This window comes from Rousettus aegyptiacus, unplaced genomic scaffold, assembly GCF_014176215.1.
Source record: "Rousettus aegyptiacus isolate mRouAeg1 unplaced genomic scaffold, mRouAeg1.p scaffold_m13_p_3, whole genome shotgun sequence".
Lineage (NCBI taxonomy): Eukaryota > Metazoa > Chordata > Mammalia > Chiroptera > Pteropodidae > Rousettus > Rousettus aegyptiacus.
Window position 1 is genome coordinate 155,125,905 of NW_023416306.1, and position 20,560 is coordinate 155,146,464.

A 20,560-nucleotide genomic window follows, 5' to 3' on the forward strand; every position below is an offset into this window, starting at 1 on the left:
GACTTCACCAATCATTTGTTCATTCATTTGCTGACTCAGGAGATGTTTGCTGAGCTTCTGTTAATGTGGGCCCCGGGGTGATGTGGGTGAGCAAGCCTCCATCATGGTGCTTAGCATCTAGTCACAGGGGAATGGCAGATGTTGAATAAGTGATCAGAAAATAAAAGCTGTCCAGGGACAGAAGGGCTGGCTGTGGCAGGGCAGAAGACACTGTGGGGACAGAGGGGCTGGTGGTGGCAGGGCGTGTTCAGGGGGTCCCAGATTGGTGGCCACTGGCGGGCTCCGTGCAGAGAATGGCACAGTCCAGTCTGCAGTGGCCTGCGCAGGGAGAGGTGGAACTGGGAGGCCAGTTAAGAGGTTCTTGTGGTTGTCCAGGCAAGAGGCGGTGGTGGCTCAGACGAGGAGTAGACGGACGTATTTTGGAGACCGAGGTCAAGGATGAATTAAACAGCAGAGGCTGCTAAGGGAGAGATAGGTGCCGTGGACGACCCCGAGGGTTCTGGCATGGACAGTGGGGGCCGCCTCATAACTGACCACAGCACCGAAGGGGACAGTGGGCAGGGGTGAATATGTTAACAAGCCATCCTGCTAGCAGTTTGGGGAAGAAGTTTTCTGCAGGGCTGGGGTTTGCACAGTGCCTCCTCTCTCCTTGGAATAGGAGGGGTGGGTTGGTGGTCAGAGAAGGCCAGAGAGTCCATGGGGGATCGAATAATTTGGGGTTCAGCACTGAGAGGCTGGGCCCCAGAATTGGGTTCCTGGTTTCCAGGTATTAAAAAAAGTCATCCACACCTTGATCTAACAAGGTCTCTAGGAGTGTGTGTGTGTGTGTGTGTGTGTGTGTGTGTGTGTGTGTTCGTTCCTGTAACGGGGGTTGTAGATGGAGAGGCTCTTACTTCAACAGCCGGAGCAGCTTCTGCCAATCACCTGTGTCGTCATCACTGTAGTGAGAGGCACCACATGGGCCCCCACTGCTGTTCTCATCTTTGGGGTGTGAACTGATGACTGGTGGTTCTGTGTCAGTTTTAAGAGGAAGCCGGGCTCCATCGGAAGGGACACGGGGAAGATGTGATTTTAGCCAAGCAGGTTTTAGGATGTGGCCTGGGGCTGGGAGGGGATAACCTGTAAGAGGCGGCCAGCGGGGCAAAGCACCCCTTGTCCTGGGAGGGGAAGCGGGGGCTGGTGCTAGGTGTCGCCACCCGGCACAGCGGAACTGCAAGCCATGACGCGCCCTCCTGGCGCAGTGTCGTGGGGCTCACACCTGTCCTGTGTTCCCCGCACTGCCTGTGCATCCTCAGCGTCCTTTTGTAAAGAGCCTGTAATAGGTTCCTGTTGCTACTGTAACAAATATGCACACATTTAGTGGTTTAAAACAATACATAGTTGTTATCTTACCATTCCGCGGGTCAGGAATCCTGAAATTCAGACTTTGGCTGGGCTGCATTCCTTCTAGAGGCTCTAGAGGAGAATCGCTTTCTTTGCTTAGTCCAGCTCCTAGAGGTCACCTGCATTGCTTAGCTGGTGGCCCCTTCCTCCGTCTTCAAAGTCGGCAGCATAGCATCTTTAAATCTCTCTCTCTCCCCCCTCTCCCTATATTTCCCTCCCTCCTTGTCTCTCTCTCTCCCCCCCTCCCCCCGCGTCCTCCTCCCCGCATCACTCCACCTCTGTTTCCCCTGCCTTATCTCTGCTCTGACTCTGCCCTTCCTACCTCCCTTTTATGAGGACCCTGTGATCACGTCGGGCCCACACAGTAATCCAGGGTGCTCTCTCCATTTCAAGAGCCTTAACTTCATCACACCTTTGGGGATTAGGGACATGGACATCTTTGAGGGCCCATTTTTCTGCTGAGCGCAGGTCCAAATAGTCAGTATTTTAGGTTTTGCAAGCCACACACTCTGTCGCGATTGCAGGGTGAGAGGCGCCATAGACCACGTGTGATGAGTGGGCATGCCGCATTCCGGCAAAACTGCATTCATGGCCATGGACACTGAGTTTCACATAATTTTCTCATGTCACATAATATTTAAAAAAATTTTTTTTTAAACACTTAAATGTAAAAAAAAGAATTGTCAGCTTGCGGACTGTACGGAAACCGGCGGAGGCCTGGGTCTGGCCTGCTGGCGACAGTGTGCCGCACCCCGCTGTGGATGCGTACTCCTTTATCATGCCCCGGCAAGTGGGTATCGTCATTATCACCCCCATGCTGCAGGTTAGTGAAGCTAAGTAGTTCGCCCAGGGCCACATGGCTAGACGTTGGCAGGTAGGGCTCCTGGCGCCAGAGCGGGAGTTCTTGGGGTCAGCCGGAAGCGTGTGTGGTTTCCCCCAAGTGTGGCCTTTGTCTTTCCAGCAGACCCAGGAATTCTGGGTCGACCTCGCTTTACAAGTCCCGGGCCCTGCTGTTGTCACATGCAAAGTGAATCCGGAAAACTTCTTACTGGGAAAAACATGCTCAGATGTTCTAGAAAGATTGCAAGGGCTGTGGTACCTGACCTCCCTTGTTTGGGGCTCTAAGGCACAGGAACGTAGCCTAGGCTCGTTTGGTGTGTGGCGTTTGCCACCTCCTGGAGGCCACGGCAGGCTGTCCTGACAGCAGATGGTGCCGCCGTAAGCAAAGGGTGCTTATGCTTTGTGTTCTCTCTTCCTGTGTTTTGGGTGTAGGAACATGTGAAGGTTGTTGGAAAAAAAGGCCCTGAGCGCTTTGTGATGGCGAGCCCGTCAGGTTCGAGAATTCCTGGGCCTCACCAGAAATGAATGCGGGCCGCTGTTGCCAGGCTTTCTCCCTGTGGGCAGAGCTGTGGATGAGGAGCCCTTGCCCTGGGGGAGACCTGGGGAGCCTGTTGGCCTGGATTTCAAGTTGGGAGTTGCTGGCCATCTTCTTTCTGGCTCCTTCCTGTTGCCCTATCTTATTTCTTTCATTTATGGTTCACACAAGCTGTTCCCTCTGCCTGGATGGTTCTTCCTTTATTTCTTCAGCAAGGTAACTGGCTCCTCATCCTTTAGATCTCAGTTCTCTGTCAGCTCCTCAGAGAAGCCCTCCATGGCTGGGTTTAATCCTCTGATGGTAGCACTTACCTCTCCCTTCATAGTATTTGTCTAAGTTGGCCATTTTACATTTTTCTGTGGTTACTTGATTAATTCCTTTCTCTCCACTGGACTTTAAGTTCCAGTAGTGACTCCAGAGGATGGTGGCTATATCTGATTTGGACTCACTCTCCATCGAGTCCCCAGAGACTGCACACATTAATAACTCGATAAACATTTGACAGATAAACTAATCACCTTTAGCAAATATGTTCTTCTCTCTAAAATAGGGGCCCTAGGAGAAGGTTGAGCATTACGTAAGAGCACTTTGAGGACAGCAAACATGCAAATATAGGGAATAACCCGTAGTCGAAGCTTCAGTTCCTGCAGAGCAAAGGTATCTTATATCCCTTTTACCAACCCAAGCTCAGATTCAAGGAGGAGGTAGTAGGTCCTCGCGGCTTGCAGCATGGTGTACGGAGCTCTGCCTGTGCGATTCTGAGGTCTAAGTCCTGGTACCGCCTGTCTCTCAGCCCTGCGATGGGGTGTGAGCACTTGGCCCCTGGGTGCTCCATGGCTCCCAGGGTGGCTCATCACATCTGTACTTGGATCACCCAGGGGACACCTGCCTGGACTGCCCTGGCTCTGGGGGTCCCTGGCTTCATACGGCATTGTCTGGGATCTCTGGTTGCTTCTACCCCAGAGATCTCTGTCACAGGCAGAGACACAGACATGTCACTCTGTAAGGCTGTACAAGTTATTAAGATGGGAAATGTTGAAAGATTAGATTTATGACAGCCAACGGTGAATTATGAAGAATAATTTATCAAATGTCAGTGCCTGCAGCCTACAATTTAGAGGAGGTTTGCTTAAGCTGAGGAGATCCGATTGGACTGCCCCCTCCCCCATCTCTAGTGAATGGCAGGTCTAATGGATGGCTTCCCAGGCTGGCCAGCCACACTGGGTGTTTATCTGCTTTTTATTAATCATTATTATTGCAACATTTCCATAGAGTCGCTCCACCCACAGTTCTCAAAGTACCCAGCACCAGGCAGGCTCCCTCAGCCACCTTGAAGGAACTGTAGCCACTTCTGGAAGGTGTTTTAGCTATCCTAGATCAGCCGGAAGGCCCAATGTCTCCTTACCAAGAAGAGATTAGGGAAAATTGCACCTCATCATCATTCATTCATTAGGAAATACTTAGCACCAATTACGAGTCACACACCTGGGATGCAACGCTGAGCGAAAGTAGAAGCCTGTAGTCTACTTGGAGATCCCCTCTTCTTACCGGGCCAGAAAGTCCCTTCATGGTTGGGTTGAAGCAGCACTGGGCAGGGCCACTGTCTCCAGCAGGCCCTGCTGAAATGCAGTTGTGTTCTTCAGAGGCCGTTGCCTTCTGCTGGACTGAAGTCCCCTCATGGCCAAAGAGCATGTCTGTTTTGTTGGCTCACTCACCTACCTAGCATGGTTTCTGTCATGTGACACTTTCTAGCCTGTAGTAAATGCTTGTTGACTGGTCGAGGCTAAGGAATGGCAGATAGGTTTCATTTTACATGTTCATTCTGGTCACTTCGTAGTGGCTGCCTGGAGCATTGTGTTGAGAGAGATTCTGAGGCATCATCTGGGCCCAGCAGAAAGGAATACTGTGATTGACTAGCGAGGTCTGGCATGGACACTCTTGGGGTGTATTAATTAGCTATTGCTGCATAACAAATTACCTCTAAAACTTTGTGTTTTAAAACAACGAACATTTGATATCTCAGTTTCTGTGGGTCAGGAATTTGGGAGTGGCTCACTAGACGGTTCTGGCTCAAAGTCTCTCATGAGATTTCAGTCAGGATGTCACCTGGAGCTGTGTCATCTGAAGGCTTGAGTGGGGAAGGAGGAGCTGCCTCCAAGATGGCTCACTGTTGGCAGGAGGCCTCGCTTCCTTACCACATGAAACTCTCCACGCGCTGCTTGAGTGTCCTCATGAAGTGGCAGTTTGCTTCCCCTGGAGCAAATGGTCTGAGCGAGGGCAAGGAGGACATCACGGTGACAGTCTCGGAAGTCGCATACTCTCTCGTCCTCTGTATGCTGTCTGTTAGGAGTGGGTTATTCAGCTCACGCTCAAGGGGTGGGGAACAGGCGCAACCTCTCAAAAGGAGGAGTGTTGAAAACAAAGGAACGTATTTTAAAACCCCCGCGGGAGGAACAAGAGCGCCCATGCCACCTGTCTGCTTTCACGGTCAGGTGTCCCCTTAGAAGGTGTAGGAATGACACTGAAGAGGTGGGATATAAGCCAGTCAGGTGTAAGGGAGAGAAGGAGGAATTGCAGCAAAATGGGGTAATCGCTGGTGGGGTGTCTGTGAGATGTAGGGAAGCCTGGAGCAGGTCTCTGGGAAATGGTGCCAAGGGGAGGCAGTGGGCTTCAATCAGGGGGCTTTGAGTGGGGATGATGAGTTTTCTGCCCACGACAGTTGTCAGTGTTTTGCAGCGTCCTAGATAACTAGAGATAACCTGTCTGCCTCAAGCGGGGTTGGGGCATACAGTGGGGAAGGTTCGCCGCAGCCACTCCATTAGCACAGGGTCTGGTCCTTCTCCCCCGTCAGGCTTTATTGGATGGCTGCTGGCACCCAGCCAGGCATGGGGTGGGCCATCTCAAGACCTTGAGAGTCAGACATTGTTTGCTGTTGATGCCATGGTAACCTGCCTTAGATGCCCTGGGCTGTCTCCGCAGCTTCTAAGTGGGAACTTCCTGGCCTTCCCATCGGCCTGGACTTACCTGCTTCAGGGCAGGCTCTTGTCTTCATCTGGAGCAGGCCAGTTCAGGGTTTGTTAGATTTGTCAGCATTACCTTACAGAGTAGGTCTGATGTGAAAGAGTATGGGAACAACAGGATGGAATATTGAAATTGGGCCATCTTGGAAGATCTGCGACATACCCCACCCTGTGCCTGGTGAGCCAGCCCCCAAGAGGGTCTGAGGCTGGCTGGCCTGCAGGCTGTGGTGGGGCTGGCTGAGACTCGAGTGAAACTACCCCCAGGTGTCATATGTGGCTTCAGCAGAAGATTCTGACTTCCTGTCACATTATTTTGGGGTGAATGGGGAACCTAGCCAGTATTTGGCTGCTTAATGTGGCTTTTTGGAAATATTGCCCAGTATCCTGGTTTCATGGAAATCTGCACAGCTGACTTTCTGGAGAGTCTCTCACTTTGCCCTATACTGGGGTAAAATGTCACATGGTCTCTGGATTCCTGGACCCCAGCTAAAGCCGGTCTGCTGAAGTCTTATCTAGCCTGAGTCTGCTAAGCCCCTAGGAAATGACATTTTTCCTGCCCCTCTGATGTTGTCTGCTCATAAAAAAACAAACACACCTCATTTACACACACTCATAAACACACACACAGACACACACACACACACACGTCATACAAAGCTAGAGAAACTTTTTCCTGATTATTTTTCCCTTTCCAGACAGGGACATCGATATATTTGAATCATGGGCCGGCAGTAATTAAAAAGCACATAACTAGCCATTTTAAAATGCAGTTGTTTTACTTAATTGATTTTGCCACCAGACACAGGGGGGAAAGAAAGGAAAAGGGGGAAAGAAAGCCTTAGAAGAGGAGACAAGTTTTTGTGAGTGACTGGAGGCAGCCGAGGGCCCTGCTTGAGTCTAATTGCTGCCCATGCTGCAGTTTGTTTCTGCTAATGCTTTTCTGCTGAAAAGGCCGGGAGACTGGGCTGATTGGAGGGGGGTGGTGTTTATTTCAGCTACTCTGGCAGTATAATTCTGCTTTCGGGACAGGGCCTATTTTTCCATACTATCAGCTTAAAGTACTTCTACTGAACACTTTGAATCAAGGTTCCATTTAGAGATACTTTATTCATATTTAATTACAGACTACAGCACCAATCTTTAATTACCTTTTTTATAAGCCAGCTAGGAATATCCACTAGCAATCAATTAGAGAGAGAGAGAGAGAGAGAGAGAGAGAGAGAGAGAGGTGTGTGTGTGCACGTGTGTGTAAGCACAGGAGGGTATGGGCATATGACTTGCTTCCTGATAGAATGGGAAGAGATGGGAGGTGGTGAGCAGGCTGGGGTGGGGTGGGGTATCTGCCTGACAGACTCCCTGTGCGTAGCGAGTGCATCCTCATTTCTTATGCCTCTCTTCGCTTCCATTGATCAATTTGGGAATTTGGGCAGGTCCTCACAGCTGGGCCTTGCTCAGGGTGCTGAGTTGGCAGCTGGGCTTGGGTGGCATCTCAGACCCCCTCCATCCCTTGGTGGGAGCAGGGAATTGTGGAAGGCCCCCTTCCCATCCTCCGGGGGTGGCTCAGGCTTCTTCTTATCCTGGAGATTGGAATATGCTGGCCTCAGCCCTTTTCTTTCTACACCTCCCCCTAGAGTGCTCTTGGCAGCTGTCCTTGCCACACAGCCCTAGCAATGCCATGTCACTCTTTGGTTGCAGTGACTCTGCAATGTCCCTGCAATGACACTGCTTCGAAGACTGGTTGTCCTTCTCAGAGAATGAACAAATACTCCCAGGGAGCCAGGCAGAGGCTTGGGATGGAGAGTAAGGTCAGATGACCTCCAGGTCCCTTTGCTGTGGGCTGATCAGGCCATTCTAACTGCCTGGGAGGGGAGGGTCCAAGTTCACAGCTCTGCTCCAGAAAGCATTCTCCTTGGTGCTCCCTGAGGAACTGCCAGAGGGTTTCCAAAGGAACCTGGAATTGATCTCAATACATAATGGCTGGGAACGTTGCAGAAGCTCTACCTTCTATTCCTAGATCCTTGTCCCATCAAGAGGTTGGAGGGAGAATGGAACCCACACTTACTGAGCCTCTCGGGGCACCAGGCACCATGCGCATGTTTCTTTGATTCATCCCAGATGGGACTGAGGACACATTATACAGTAGAACCTCTTCAGTTGTGTGTGACAGAAAGCAACTCAAACTGACTTAAGCAAAGAAAGGAATTATAGGTGGGCATTCAAGCTTAGTTAGATCAACCATAGTGCTTAGGATTCACTCTCTCTGTCTCCTGGCTTTGTTTTCCTTTTTGTCATTACTCTGTGGCCCCTGGCATCTCTAGGTTTCAAGTTCAATTTTAGCAGAAACAGAGAATCTCTTCTCCTATAGTTCAGACAAAGTAAAACAGTTGAGTCTGGTTGGACCAGCTGGCTTACATTTCTGTCTCAGAACCAGTCAGCGTGGCCCAGGGTATTCAATGTTCTGACCGGCCAGGCCTTGGCTCCACACCCACCCTTGAGTAACAGATGGAGTGCACCTAGGTAAATCACACACATGACATTTGCTTTTACATTTAAGAACCTTTGGATTAGTAGAAGTGTGGGAGCAGGAAGGTCCAGCCATTTCAAAGGGAAGAAAGAGTTCATTTAATTCTTCTCCAATGGAGGGAATAGTGGTTTCATTCCTTCAACCAATCCTTGTTTGTCACTGACTAGTTCAGCTCTGTTCTAGGCAGAGAGAATTCAGTAGCAAACAAAATAGACAAAAGGCACTGCTCCCTGGGAGCCGATACTCTAATGAGGTTTATAGGGATAGTGGTCCTTGTATTCTCCTCATCTAAGCCCAGGTCCAAGATAAAGGGTTCTTGTTCAGAGAGACCCAGGGCGATTCAAGGTGGATGATGTGGGAAGAATCGGGCCCTCAGGGCACCTGAGTCTCACAAAGGGAGAAAAAGACAAGTCCATGGTTGGAGAAGAAGGAGGAAGTGGGCACTGGGAGGGGTACAGATGAAAACCCAATGAGGTAGAAGGGGAACAGGGAAACCAAGCTGTACCCATCTCCCATGACAAAGAGGTGTAGGCCCCTCCCATGTCGCCTGGACCTTTGGCCTCCGCAGGATGTTGATAAATGGACGGAGTTTAGTGAAAGCTACAAAAATGATGACAGGGCTAGAGGGAGTGATTTATGAGACAAGATTAGCAAAGTGATGGTGCAACTTTGCAAACAGAGGGATGAGATGGTAGCTGCGGATCATGTGACTTCTCAAGTCCAGGGAGAGGAGAGGGGCCGAGTAGCTGCTGCAGAAGGGGACAAGGGAGGTGGGGGGCATGGACTGAATAGACCTCAGTGTGCAAGCCTGAGGGGGTGTGAGAAGGAGGGGAGATGCGCGATGATACACTTACACATTTGTGCAGGTGTGCGTGTTAATATCTGGAGTTTGCAGAATTATGAGGCTATCCAGGGACTTCAAGAAATGGAAGGGATGAGAATTTCAGCCTTGGCCAATCTTGCAAAAAGCTTTTGGGGGCCTCCTTCCCATCTGGTAGAATATTTATATCTGGACCACGTAGGTGTGACCAGTCAAGTAAAAAAGACTTTCCCTTCAGGAAAATCGGTATGGCATTTCTAAGAGAGAAGGAAGGAAGGCATAAAGGAAGGAAACATGAAAGAAGAAGGGGTATGCTTTCCATTTCATAGCGAGAGAAAGCAAGGCGCAGAAAGGGCGGGGGATCTGCCCTAGGCTACCTTTGGGTGGCATTGCAGATGAGGACCAAATGCAAGGTTCGGGCCTGCAGCCCGGGGGCCTCTACCAGGTGGCAGGGCTGAGAGTGGGCCGAGGGACCCATATTGAGGCTGATGTTCCGGCAGGAACAAGAGATGGTCATTGGATTTGCAGCTTCCGGCCAGGGTTCCTTGAGCTCTCCAGGTCGGTGGGGTTGGAAATCTTCCATACAATTCCTGCCTTGGGGTTCCCTGGGCTCAGGTTCTGTTAACTTTTGATTATATCCATATGTGGGAGCTGTGGAGGCGCAGTGGTGAGTAATTAAATGGACAGCTGATGCCCAGTTCTCAGCTTTCTAGACAGCATTTCTTTGGCCTTAAATGGAGGTACTCAAGGCACTTAGGCACATGTGGGAGGACACATCCTCCATGTGTGTTTTCAGTCTCACTCCCTCTAATGCCTGATGTGACTCTCCATGGTGGCGAAGGGCCCAGGCGAGGCACTGGGCTGGCATATAACTGGTAGAGCAGACAGTCTCCTGGGGTATTGGGCAGCACTGGCTCTGGCCCATCCCCCTGGCCCCTCTCACCGAACTGAGTCATCTTAATTGTTCTGTCCTCTCTCCACTCCTTACAGATCCATGATTTGTTTGTGAGCTTTGACGATACCCCTCTAGGGGCTGCCTCCCTGGCCCAGGTCCACAAGGCGGTGCTGCATGATGGGCGGACGGTGGCTGTGAAGGTCCAGCACCCAAAGGTGCAGGCTCAGAGCTCAAAGGACATTCTCTTGATGGAGGTGAGAACCTTCCCCTTTTGCCTTCCTTCATCCTCATTCTGCATTTCCTCACGATCCAGGCAGGCCCAGTGAAAGTGATTCAAAACTGGTAGGTGGATGTGGCCCTTTGAGCTGCGGAGAGGCAGAGAGGAGTTTAAGACCACAACAAAGGAGATATCATGATGAAGCTGTGACCAAGAGACCCATGGCTGGGTTGGTTGGTTCTTTGTGATTTTTTTCTGGGAACTGTCTGCAGATGGTTTCAGAACATACTGAACAGCTGCTGGGGCCAAGTGGACCTAAGGAAGATGTTGTAGAAATGAGACAAACCAAAAGCGATTACCTTGAGCTTAGAAAAAGCTACATCTCAGTTTGTTAAATTATAATGAAGGAGAGCATGTGGTCAACCAAAGGATATAAAAATGACAGGCCACTCACACAGAAATACTTATGCAGATTGCATGTTTGCCTATCTGGTATGTGTTGAACGAACAAATGTGAGTGCCTAACAATGGCCCTGGGAAAAGCTCTAGTGGAGACTTTCCCTCTGGACTTTTCCAGCTCCATGCCCGGAGCAAGGGAGGGAGGGTGAGCAGGCCACTGCTGAGGCGGTAGCCAGCACGCGCCGCGAGAGCTCAGCAGTCCATTCAACCTGCCAGCGTGCCCCTCTTCTTCCTGCTCTCTTTCCCTTTCCTTTGCTCCCTTTCCTCCCTCTGAACTTTTAGTTTATTCTTTCCGCTCACTTTGACTAAACTGAACACACGTTGAGCGTCTCTTCTGCATCGAGTGAGTGAGCAACGGCTTCATCCTTGGGGAGCTCGTTGTTTGGTGGAGGAGCAGGTCTCTACACAGACAGCCACAATGTGGGGACACGGGGGGTAGTCGTGAAGTGCCATGGAGCGCTATGCCTGGACTGATGTGGGCATCAAGGGGGCTTCACCGAGGAGCCCGTGAGACAGCCAGACAGGGGAAGGACAGCCCAGCCTGTGCGAAGGCTCCGGGTCAGAGGAACAGGGCGTGCTTAGAAAACTTCCACTGGCTCAGGTGGTGTGAGGCGGGAGTGGCTGCAGATGAGGCGCTGGGGAAGTAGGCGGGACACAACTCGGAGTATTCCAGGCTCAGGAGCAGAATGGCATACGTAGTAAATATGTATTTACTATGGAACTGAGCCAGTCTGATTTTATCTTGTAGTCAGTAGGGAACAATTTAAGAATTTTAATCAGGGAATGTCATGATCAGATGTGCATTAGAAATAAAAATACGTTGGCAGTCTGGAGGATGTATCAGAGGGAAGAAAGACTGGAGCTAGGGTGACTGATTGAGGGGCGGCTGCAGTGGTCTGAGAGAGATAATGACGTGAACCAAAGCAGTGTAAGGGGGTTCACGGGTGGGATCATCAGGACTTTGCGACCAGCTTTACATGGGGCGGAGGCAAATACTGGTATGAACAAGGAGGAGACGAAAACAAATCGTAGGTTTCTGGCTTAAATGATTACACTGGGTTGCCTTTAACCACGTGTGTCAGTCAGGGTCCAGCTGGGGTAAAAAGAAATTGCTCTATGTATTTCAGAGGGAATTTGAATCAGAAAATGGGGCTCACAGGGGATGGAAGTGTTGAGCAGCGAAATGGAATAGTGAGACAATTACTGAGAGCAAGAAGCTACCCTCAGGGTGGAGGGACAGAGAGAACAAGTATTTCCCTGGAGCCCAGGAGCTGGGGCCACCTGGTGGAAGCTGGTGCCATGGCGAACTGGCCCAGTGGGAGGTGGATCGCAGACGTAGGGCCTGTCACCTGGAAGTTGGAGCCATAGATGCTGTTTGGGATAGCAGCATCCGCCTCCTGTCCCCCAGTATTCTATGAGTGTGGCCCATTGGCCAAACCCAGCTGGAAACCAGTGGCCAGGGAGCCTGGGAAGTGTAGGCTCTGATAAGAGTAGGAGGGTCGGGACGGATCACACTTTCAGAGCGAAGTGAAAGGGGTAATGGAGCAACCTCATGAGATAAGAAAGGCTGTCAGAAGTTGTGGATCAGTATAGTTCTGTTTTCAGTTCAGGAAGCAAATACAGATTCAGGATTTACCAGCAAGGAGACTCACAGGAGCTGAATCTGGGGGAGTAGTTGAGATCACTTAGAAAAGGTCCGTAGAGTGGGGAATCAAAAGGAGAGGGCAAGGAAAGGACTCAGAGGAGCATCATCACTTGAGGAGTGCACCGAGGAAAATAAGTTCCTGAGGGCACTAAGAAAGTGTGGTGGAGAGACTGGGGGAGAACCAGGGTTGAGCAGTGCTGCTACGTTCAATGAAAACAGTTTCAAGAAGAGAACACTGAGTCAGTTGTCTAGAGCTGCATAATGAATCACATCAAAACATAGTGTCTTAAAAGGATAGTCATGTGTCTTGCTCATGAATCTGTGATCTGGGCTGGGCTTGGCAGAGACAGCCATCTGTGTTTGATGTGGTGCCAGCTGGGTGCCTTGACCGGAACTAGAGGATCCACTCAAGGTGGCTCACTCACATGGCTGGCAAGTCGGTGCTGGCTGTTGGCTGGGAGCTCACCTGGGGCTGCGGGTTGGGGCCTCAGATCCTCTTCACGTAGGCCTCTCCATGGCTGTTTGGGCTTCCTCACAGCATGGTGGCCGAATGCCTCAAGAGCGTATATCCCAAGAGACTAAGGCTGAAAGTATATGACAGTTTGATAACCTAGCCTTGGTCATCATGTAGATTACTTCTTCCTTACTCTTTTGATAAAAGCAAGAGTCACAAAGGTCCCCTCAGTTTAAGGAGTGGGAAGTAGACTGTACTTCTTGATGGTGGCGTGGCAAGGCTCTAGAAGAGCATTAGAATGAGAGAGATTGTTGCAGCAACTTGGGAAAATCTAGTCTGCCAGAATTATCCAATACCGTCAAATGGGAGAAAGTAAAGCTCTGAAAGGGGCTTTTAGAGCTTTTGGGAAGAGCAAGGACAGTGGGATGAGTCGGGCGAAAGAGGATTGAGGCCCCGGGGCGTGGAGATAGTCAACGTAGAATACTCTTTTTGAGTTTAGCCATGGATGGTGGGGGGAGCGAGGGTAGTGGTTACAGCAGAGCATAGGGGTAGAGGCCGGGGGACTCCATTCTGCTGTAGCCGATGGGGACGGTGGCAGCGGAGCAGGGGGATTGAAGGTTCAGGAGAAGAAGTAACTGATAAATGTGGTCCTGGAGGAGATTTGAGGGATTGGACTCCGATGATGCAGGTGGGAATTAGCCTTGGCCAGCTTTTGTTTTGAGACTAGAGGAAGGTGGTAAGTCTGGGTACAGATGAGTGTGTGGGGCAGAAGGAGAAGGAGGTAGGGGGAGGTGGGCAGCTGAGTTGTACCATCCTGATAGCCTCTATTTTTTCTCCGAAGTAGGAGGCAAGACCATCTGCTGAGAATGAGGGGGTAGGCGGTGGCACTGGAGGCTTGAGGGGGGGCGAAGGTTTGGAATAGCTGCTGTGTGCAGTGGCAAAGGGAGCAGGGTTGCTGAGTGGCCCTGGCCATCCACCTGGAAACCTCAGTTTTCTGGAACACGTGTCAGTGGCTATGGAATGGCCATTCCTGGGAGTCTTGGAGGATCCCTGGGTGTCCTGAGACCCAGCAGCCTCTCCAGCATCAGGTGGGAACCTGCCCCTGGCCAGCAGTGTTTCCAAGGCCCATTTGGGCTGGGTAGACAGCTGATACCGTTTTCTCTGCTCTGAGCCTCACTGGCTCCCTAAGTAATTGTGGCCATAAGGTCAATAGCAATAATAGCAGTAATAAAGATTTGGCATCTTCTGGAGATAAGTATCAGATGCTTTTCTTGGGAACTGTGGCCCAGCAGCCGTGTGCAGAGTACAAAGCGGCTCCTTCGGGTTCGGAGGCAGTGTTGGGGCTGGGGTGACAGGGCAGGTCAGAGACCCGTACGCACAGCCTTCAGAGCAGAAGCTGGAAACGAGGCCCAGGGTCACCGCCTCTGTGCACTGTCAGCATTGCCAGCAGCACTGGGTGGCACTGTCTTCTCACTGGGCTCGGTCTCTGGTCGAAAATATTCTACCTGGGTCACCCTTCTCTGCTCTAAAGCTAAGAAGAGCCCAAGTGGCAAGCTCATTTTATTTTATATTTGCAACGAGTATATATTTTTTCCTGAGTCCAGACCTAAACTGGTGCCTTGGTTTTAGGAATGACAACCCCAGAAGGGTGCCCAGGGATGCTTGACAGGAGAAGAATGATTTTGGGGGTGTATTAGGGCTCCCTTCGCCACCAGAAACTTGGAGGCAGAGGGCAGGCAAAGTCACTTTTTTGCCTTCTGGTGCTTCCTTTTATGACAATTCCCAGCCCTGTGTGCTTCTTTCCCACTGCCCAATATTCTCCCCCTCTCCTCTCCAACCCTGCGATTGATCACAGCATGGTCTTGAGGGAAAGACTATCTGATAAGAGTAATTCATACTAAGCAGAGAGTGACTAATAGCTTAACTTCTAGATTTTTGCGGTTCAGGAGGTGAGCTTGTGAATCCAAACACCTGTGTGATGTAAGGCTAGGCCAACTAAAAGCGAGGGAAATAATAGTAACCTGTAGCATCTCACATTTCAAGGCATCTGGCAGTAGGCCGTCTTTTCCAAGGCTGACCAATGCAGCACTTCCTGTGGTCTTTAAGGACCTAGATTCCTTTTGTCATCCATTCTGCCATCCTGGCTTGTCCTTCTAAAGTAATGCCCCTCGCTGTCCCAAAACAGCTGCAGCAGTTCCTGCTATTAAAAGTAGATGCCAAAGGGGTCCCGTGTCTTCCTTCATGTTCCTTATCAAAAAGGAGCCCTTCAGTAGAATTCCCTTCATTTCTCACTGGCTAGAAGTAGGCCACATGCCCGAACCTAAATCAGTCTTGGCAAGAGAAATGAGACCATTTTGATTGGCTTAGATCAATCATGATTCACCTCAGGCTAAGGCTTACCTTTTTTGAAGGACATGAAAGGTGAATAGATTCGAGGGTTCTCTTAGCTAGGAAGTTGGGGAAAATGGCTTTTGGGTGGGCACCCAATAACATGTGCCGCCTGCAAACCTGGCACTCCACTTGGAGAAGGAGGCAGTTTCTGGGTTAGACTGTTGCACGGTTGGTGGCAGAGAAATGGAAGCTGATGCTTTGCAAAGGGCGTTTGATGAAACTGATGGTGTTGGTGACTTTGCACAAAAGAGAAAGGCACAGTCAAGGGTGTTTTTCAGCTTTGTCATTATCACCTGATGTTGTCCCTTTAATAGTTGGGGCAACTGTACTTCTAGATGCATGGCCAGCGACTCTTATTGATTTGAGTGGCTGTCCAGAGCCAGACTAATTGGGCCTAGAGATTGGAACAATGATTCAGCAGGAAGGGGTGAACTGACAAGGCAGAGTCCATCCGTCTGCTGACGGGCCGGCTTTGCAGCCGTTCCTGCCTGCCCACAATAGCAGGAGCTTAGCTCACTGGATCTCACTGACATTCTCACTGACAGCAGGAGAGGACTCAGGTGACCTGTGAGCCAGTGGTAAGACCATAATCCTCAGGTCCTAATAGCACCGCCCTGCATCAGTCCGTGTTATCTCTCAAGCTTCTGCATTTGGTGATGCATAAGCCCTTGCTCTGTCGCCCGCCCGTAAAGAATCTAGCTCGTGGCCAGGTACCCTGCCCCCTATGTACCACCTGCCCCCAAGGCCCTCTACAATGCTGGGACGGGACTCTGGTCTAAGTACCCAAATCTGATCTGCCATTTGCTGTCATCTGGCCCATCCCAAGGATCTCTGAAAATAAAGACCTGTGACAACCATGCTTTTGACTTTTTTTTGAACAACATTTTCAGTGTATGCTGTCTGTCATCTTGTTTCTTTTCTGAATGTGTTGATTGAACAGTGGGTGGCTAGGTAATGTTTGCGTTTGGCACAGAATCCAACAGTCGATTTTATTTTTTAAAATATATTTTTTAAAAAACTCAGGGATGTACATAATCCCATGGAAACTTCTCTTCACCCTATAATTCTGTTTTCTAAAAAGTGTGCACTTTAATAACTTATCAGAACAAAGATAAACCCGTGAATGGCAAGCTGTTTACATCATCCTGAATTGATTTTCAATCCTTGTCGAACATCCATTTTTACCAGTTTGGATCCGTGCAGGCATTCTATTTAGTGTGCTGTTTTCCCATAGAAAATTATTTCTTTTTATAATATATAATAACTTGATAACAGTAACTCACATTTCAGTTGCATTTTACAGTTTACAAAGCTCTTTTTAGGCCTTATCTCAGGCTTCCTATTGTATCATCCTGCATTGTATTGCATGAGACAGGGCAACATAAAGAAAGAAGAAAAAAAAAAAAAACCCAAGGAAAAAACTGGGTCCACATTCTGCATTTGAAGTTGCAAGCTATGTGACCTTGAGAAATGCTTTAACCTCCTGGAACCGGTCTCCTTCTCTGTGAAATGGGCAAGAAGAGGGTGAAATGAGAGCATGTGTATAAACTGCCTTGTGACACAGTCCCTGGCATGTAGCAGGTGCTTAATAATGATACTCCCCCCCCCCCCTTTTTTACTATTATAAATAGGAATCACTAGTCTTCAAGCTCTTATATGACTTAATTTTTCCATTATATTTTTCTGTGGCCCACGACTGGGTTTTCTTCTGTGAGCCAGTGATCTTATAGGAAAATAATTTCATTATTCTACCCTAAAAGGAGAATCAGTTGTTGAATATACCTTGATTGATTCATAAGGTTTTAAATCAAGTAGAAAATTCTCAGGCATTTCAAAACCGTGGGTCCCAAAAATTCAGAGGTAATCTCTTTTCCCACCAAAACCTTAGAAACAGAAAAACTTAATCCATTTGAATAACACACATGTGAACATATAATTATCTCTGAGGAGAAGGCAAACCCTTTGAAATATTCATCTGTTCATTCTTTTTTTCATTCACTCACTTATTCATGTGAATATTCAATAAACATCTGCCGAGTATTGAGTATGTGCTAGGCACTAATGAAAATATTGGCTGTTGGAAGAATTTTATGGAGAAGATACATTTTGGAGGAAAAATCAAAAAGTCAAATTGATAACAACACCTGTTTTATTTTAGTTGATTGCATCTGTTGTCAAAAAAGAAACTTAAATGAATCTACTGAGGGCAGCCTCTTAAGAAAGGAACTGAATGAAACAGAAGGTGAAACTGACTTATTCTGTTCTCCTCAGCCAAGAAAAGTCTAAAATGGCAGGAGCACAGACCACTTCAGACTTGGAGCAGACGATGCTTTTTCTGACCCCTCTCCTCAAACCCCTCGAAGTTCAAGGGGTTGATAAACCCCCTGAACTATGAGCAAAATTAGGTGAGAATGTGCATTTTCTGAGCTTCATAGCTGGTGTTAAATTTTCAAATAAGGGGAAGTGTCCTCCTAGAAAGATAAGAACCCCTGACTTCCATTCAAATAGACCTCATTTTAAAGTAACCAAGGGAGTGACTCGCCTACCACCCACAGAATGCTTTAGAAACCAGTTTTCTGAGTGCTGAATTAGTTTACTAATTAGTTATTAGCAATACTATCAATCATTAAAATCTTTGACTACTTTTATGATTAATGACATTAGGTATTCATAATAACCAATAGTACTAGTAATGACTAATTATATAATTGATTGGTAACAGAAAAATCTTTAAAGTGCCTATCAGTGCTGTTTGGGTATTAATGATAATTAAAAATTTCACAAATGACAGTGACTATGCAACAAATGATGAGGATTTATTATTTGGCCAGAAGCCTCATCCCCAGGTACAGACCCTACTAGGTGGTTGTTGCTCCCTGTGTCTATCTGTGTCTGGCCCAGGGATGTTACCTAGGAGGTAGTCAGGAAATATTTATTGAACAAATGAGTGAGCCTCATCGTGGCTCTTCCCTTGACCCTACTGGGCGACAACCTCTGGAATTTTGGCTGGAACCAAACTACAGAGAGGTTTCTTGCCTGAACTCTGAGCCCAGAGTGGAATTAAGGTGGCCCAGGTGACGCGTGCACCGCTGGCCCAGGCCCGGGCAGGTGCTGCTTCTTCCTGTGTGCCTGCTCTGCTTCCCCTTTGGCTGCAGCTAAGGGCCCGCTGAGATGTGATGCCGGGAGGCTTCTGTGCCCAGGTGCCTGGGTCTGACACACGTGATCTGGACCTCTGCCTTCTAGTTTTGTGTGACACAAACAGAAACAAAACATAAACTAAATCAATTATCATAAGGTCACAGGTCTAGCCCGAGAAAGACTAGACAAGGCTTAAAAGAAATTAGACTGTAGCTGAATGTAATTAAAAAGGGTTTTGAGAGAAATTGAATATAATAACCCTGTGTGATGATTCTTTTAGAATGGTATCCGGTACATCACCTAGGACTTAGGCTTAAAAACAAAATTGTAAATGGCTCTACTTTAATTTATTTCTTTTGTGCCACACATGCCTAACACAATGTTGGGCATAACATCGTAGATCAGGGCAAAAAGAAGCATAAGACGAGGCTCATAGCTGGGGCTCAGTGAATCCTTCTGGACCGAATGGGTGGGTCTTTGACTGCTAGGGCTGCCATAATGAAATACCATAGACAGGGTGGCTTAAACTACAAACCTTTATTTCTTACAGTTCTGGAAGCTCAAAGTCTAAGATCAAGGTGCCAGACGGTTTGGTCCTGGTGCTGACCTTCTTCCTGGCTTGTGGACAGCTGCCCTTTCTCTGTGTCCTCACATGGCAGAGAGAGTGAGCTCTAGTCTCTCTTTCTCTTTCTCTTTTTGTAAGAACACTATAAGGTACCAATAGGCCCACGGTTCTTTAGTTCTAGCTCATTGTCGTCCTGCTCCAGCCAGGAGTAGAGATGAGTGTTCTCAGAGAACTTGGACTATAATCCACACCAAGAATCACTGGGAGGCTTGGTCAATGGTTGTCCCCAGTTTCGAACACTGACAAGGAGGGCTCGTAGGAGAGCAGGAGAGTTGCATACAGGTATCCCTCCCGGAATGCTGGAATGTCTCCCATGTCCCTGGCATCACCCCCGCTTACCCACTAGAGTCATTGTCTGTGAACTTGTGAGACTGTCTCAAATCCAGAGCTCCACTGAGCTCAGAACTGAGTCCTGCCCACAGAGTGGCTGGGCCAGCTCTGCAGGTGTCATTGGGCTCTTGTTCTCTTCAGTGACATTTAATTGCACATCATTAAACTGACAACTGAAATGCCAGGTAAGTCTTCGAAAACCCCCTTTTTCATCATGTCCTCACTCAAGAATCCATAGTGGAGATGGCCAAAAATGCAGGCTTTTTATCCAAGTGGTCAAATCCCTTATCTCTTACTCCTCTTATCTGACCTTGTTTTCTTATACCAATTTAATTTTTATCATGAAATGTTTTAGGTATACAAAAAGTATAGACAATAAACATTTTTTAAAAAGCTCGAATACTAACCACTCGGCTTAAGAAATAAACACACACGCAGTTCCAGGGTGACAGCGCCTCCAGCCTGTGTAAACAGGACCGCGAAGCCCAAATCGGGGAGCCGCAAAGGCTGCAGTTCAGCGACATGCTTAAGAGCAAGGGGAGACCCAGGTGGACTCTGTTTCTGCACTGGACAAATGCGGAAAAATCACATAACTTCTCAGAGCCTCAACTTCCTCATCTGTAAAATGAGGAGATGGTAAGAGTGTATGCTGTGTACCTCCCGGAGTTGTGAAGATGAAGTGAAGTAACTAAGTTAAGTGCTGAGCCAGCACTGGGCACACAGGGAGCGCTCAGCAAGGGGTGGTTGCTACGCTGGCAGCTGCTGAATTTTTGTCGCTTGGATTTGGACTATAGCGATGGGCCCCAGGGGAGCAGTTTTCCCACCCACTCTTACTCCAGCGGAGGCCCGGGAGGTTGGCAGGGTGCCTTGGCGGGTGTCATGGGCTGACTGATGGGGTGCTTGGTGGATTGTAGGTGCTTGTCCTGGCTGTGAAGCAGCTGTTCCCAGAGTTTGAGTTCATGTGGCTGGTGGATGAAGCCAAGAAGAACCTGCCTTTGGAGCTGGATTTCCTCAACGAAGGGAGGAATGCAGAGAAAGTGGCCCAAATGCTCAAGCACTTTGACTTCTTAAAGGTAGGAGGTGCAGGACGTGGGGGCACGGTGATCTAGTGGAAGAGGCCAGCCCTGGTCTGTTCACCCAGGAGGCCTGCAGAATGCGGGAGGGGGAGTCACAAGGCTCTTAGGAGCTCCGGGTGCTAGTTCCAGAGCAGATGGTCAAGTAGTACCCCTCTTGGGGAGACCTCTCAGGATATTGGATGGAAAGGTCTCTTGCTCTGAACTAAAG

General features: G+C 48.9%; 1 protein-coding gene across 5 annotated transcripts in view; it reads left to right on the plus strand.

Annotated features, from left to right (window-relative positions):
• The window catches only part of ADCK1 (aarF domain containing kinase 1), a 100,132-nt gene that overhangs the window by 54,008 nt on the left and 25,564 nt on the right, over positions 1-20,560 (plus strand). For 4 of the 5 annotated variants that reach the window (XM_016156623.2, XM_036239462.1, XM_036239463.1 and 1 more), the window contains 2 exons: positions 10,113-10,271; positions 20,191-20,349. In XM_016156623.2, the coding sequence (XP_016012109.2) occupies positions 10,113-10,271; positions 20,191-20,349 (318 nt within the window). The remainder of the gene's footprint in view (positions 1-10,112; positions 10,272-20,190; positions 20,350-20,560) is intronic. The other variant, XM_036239461.1, reaches the window with a different exon arrangement.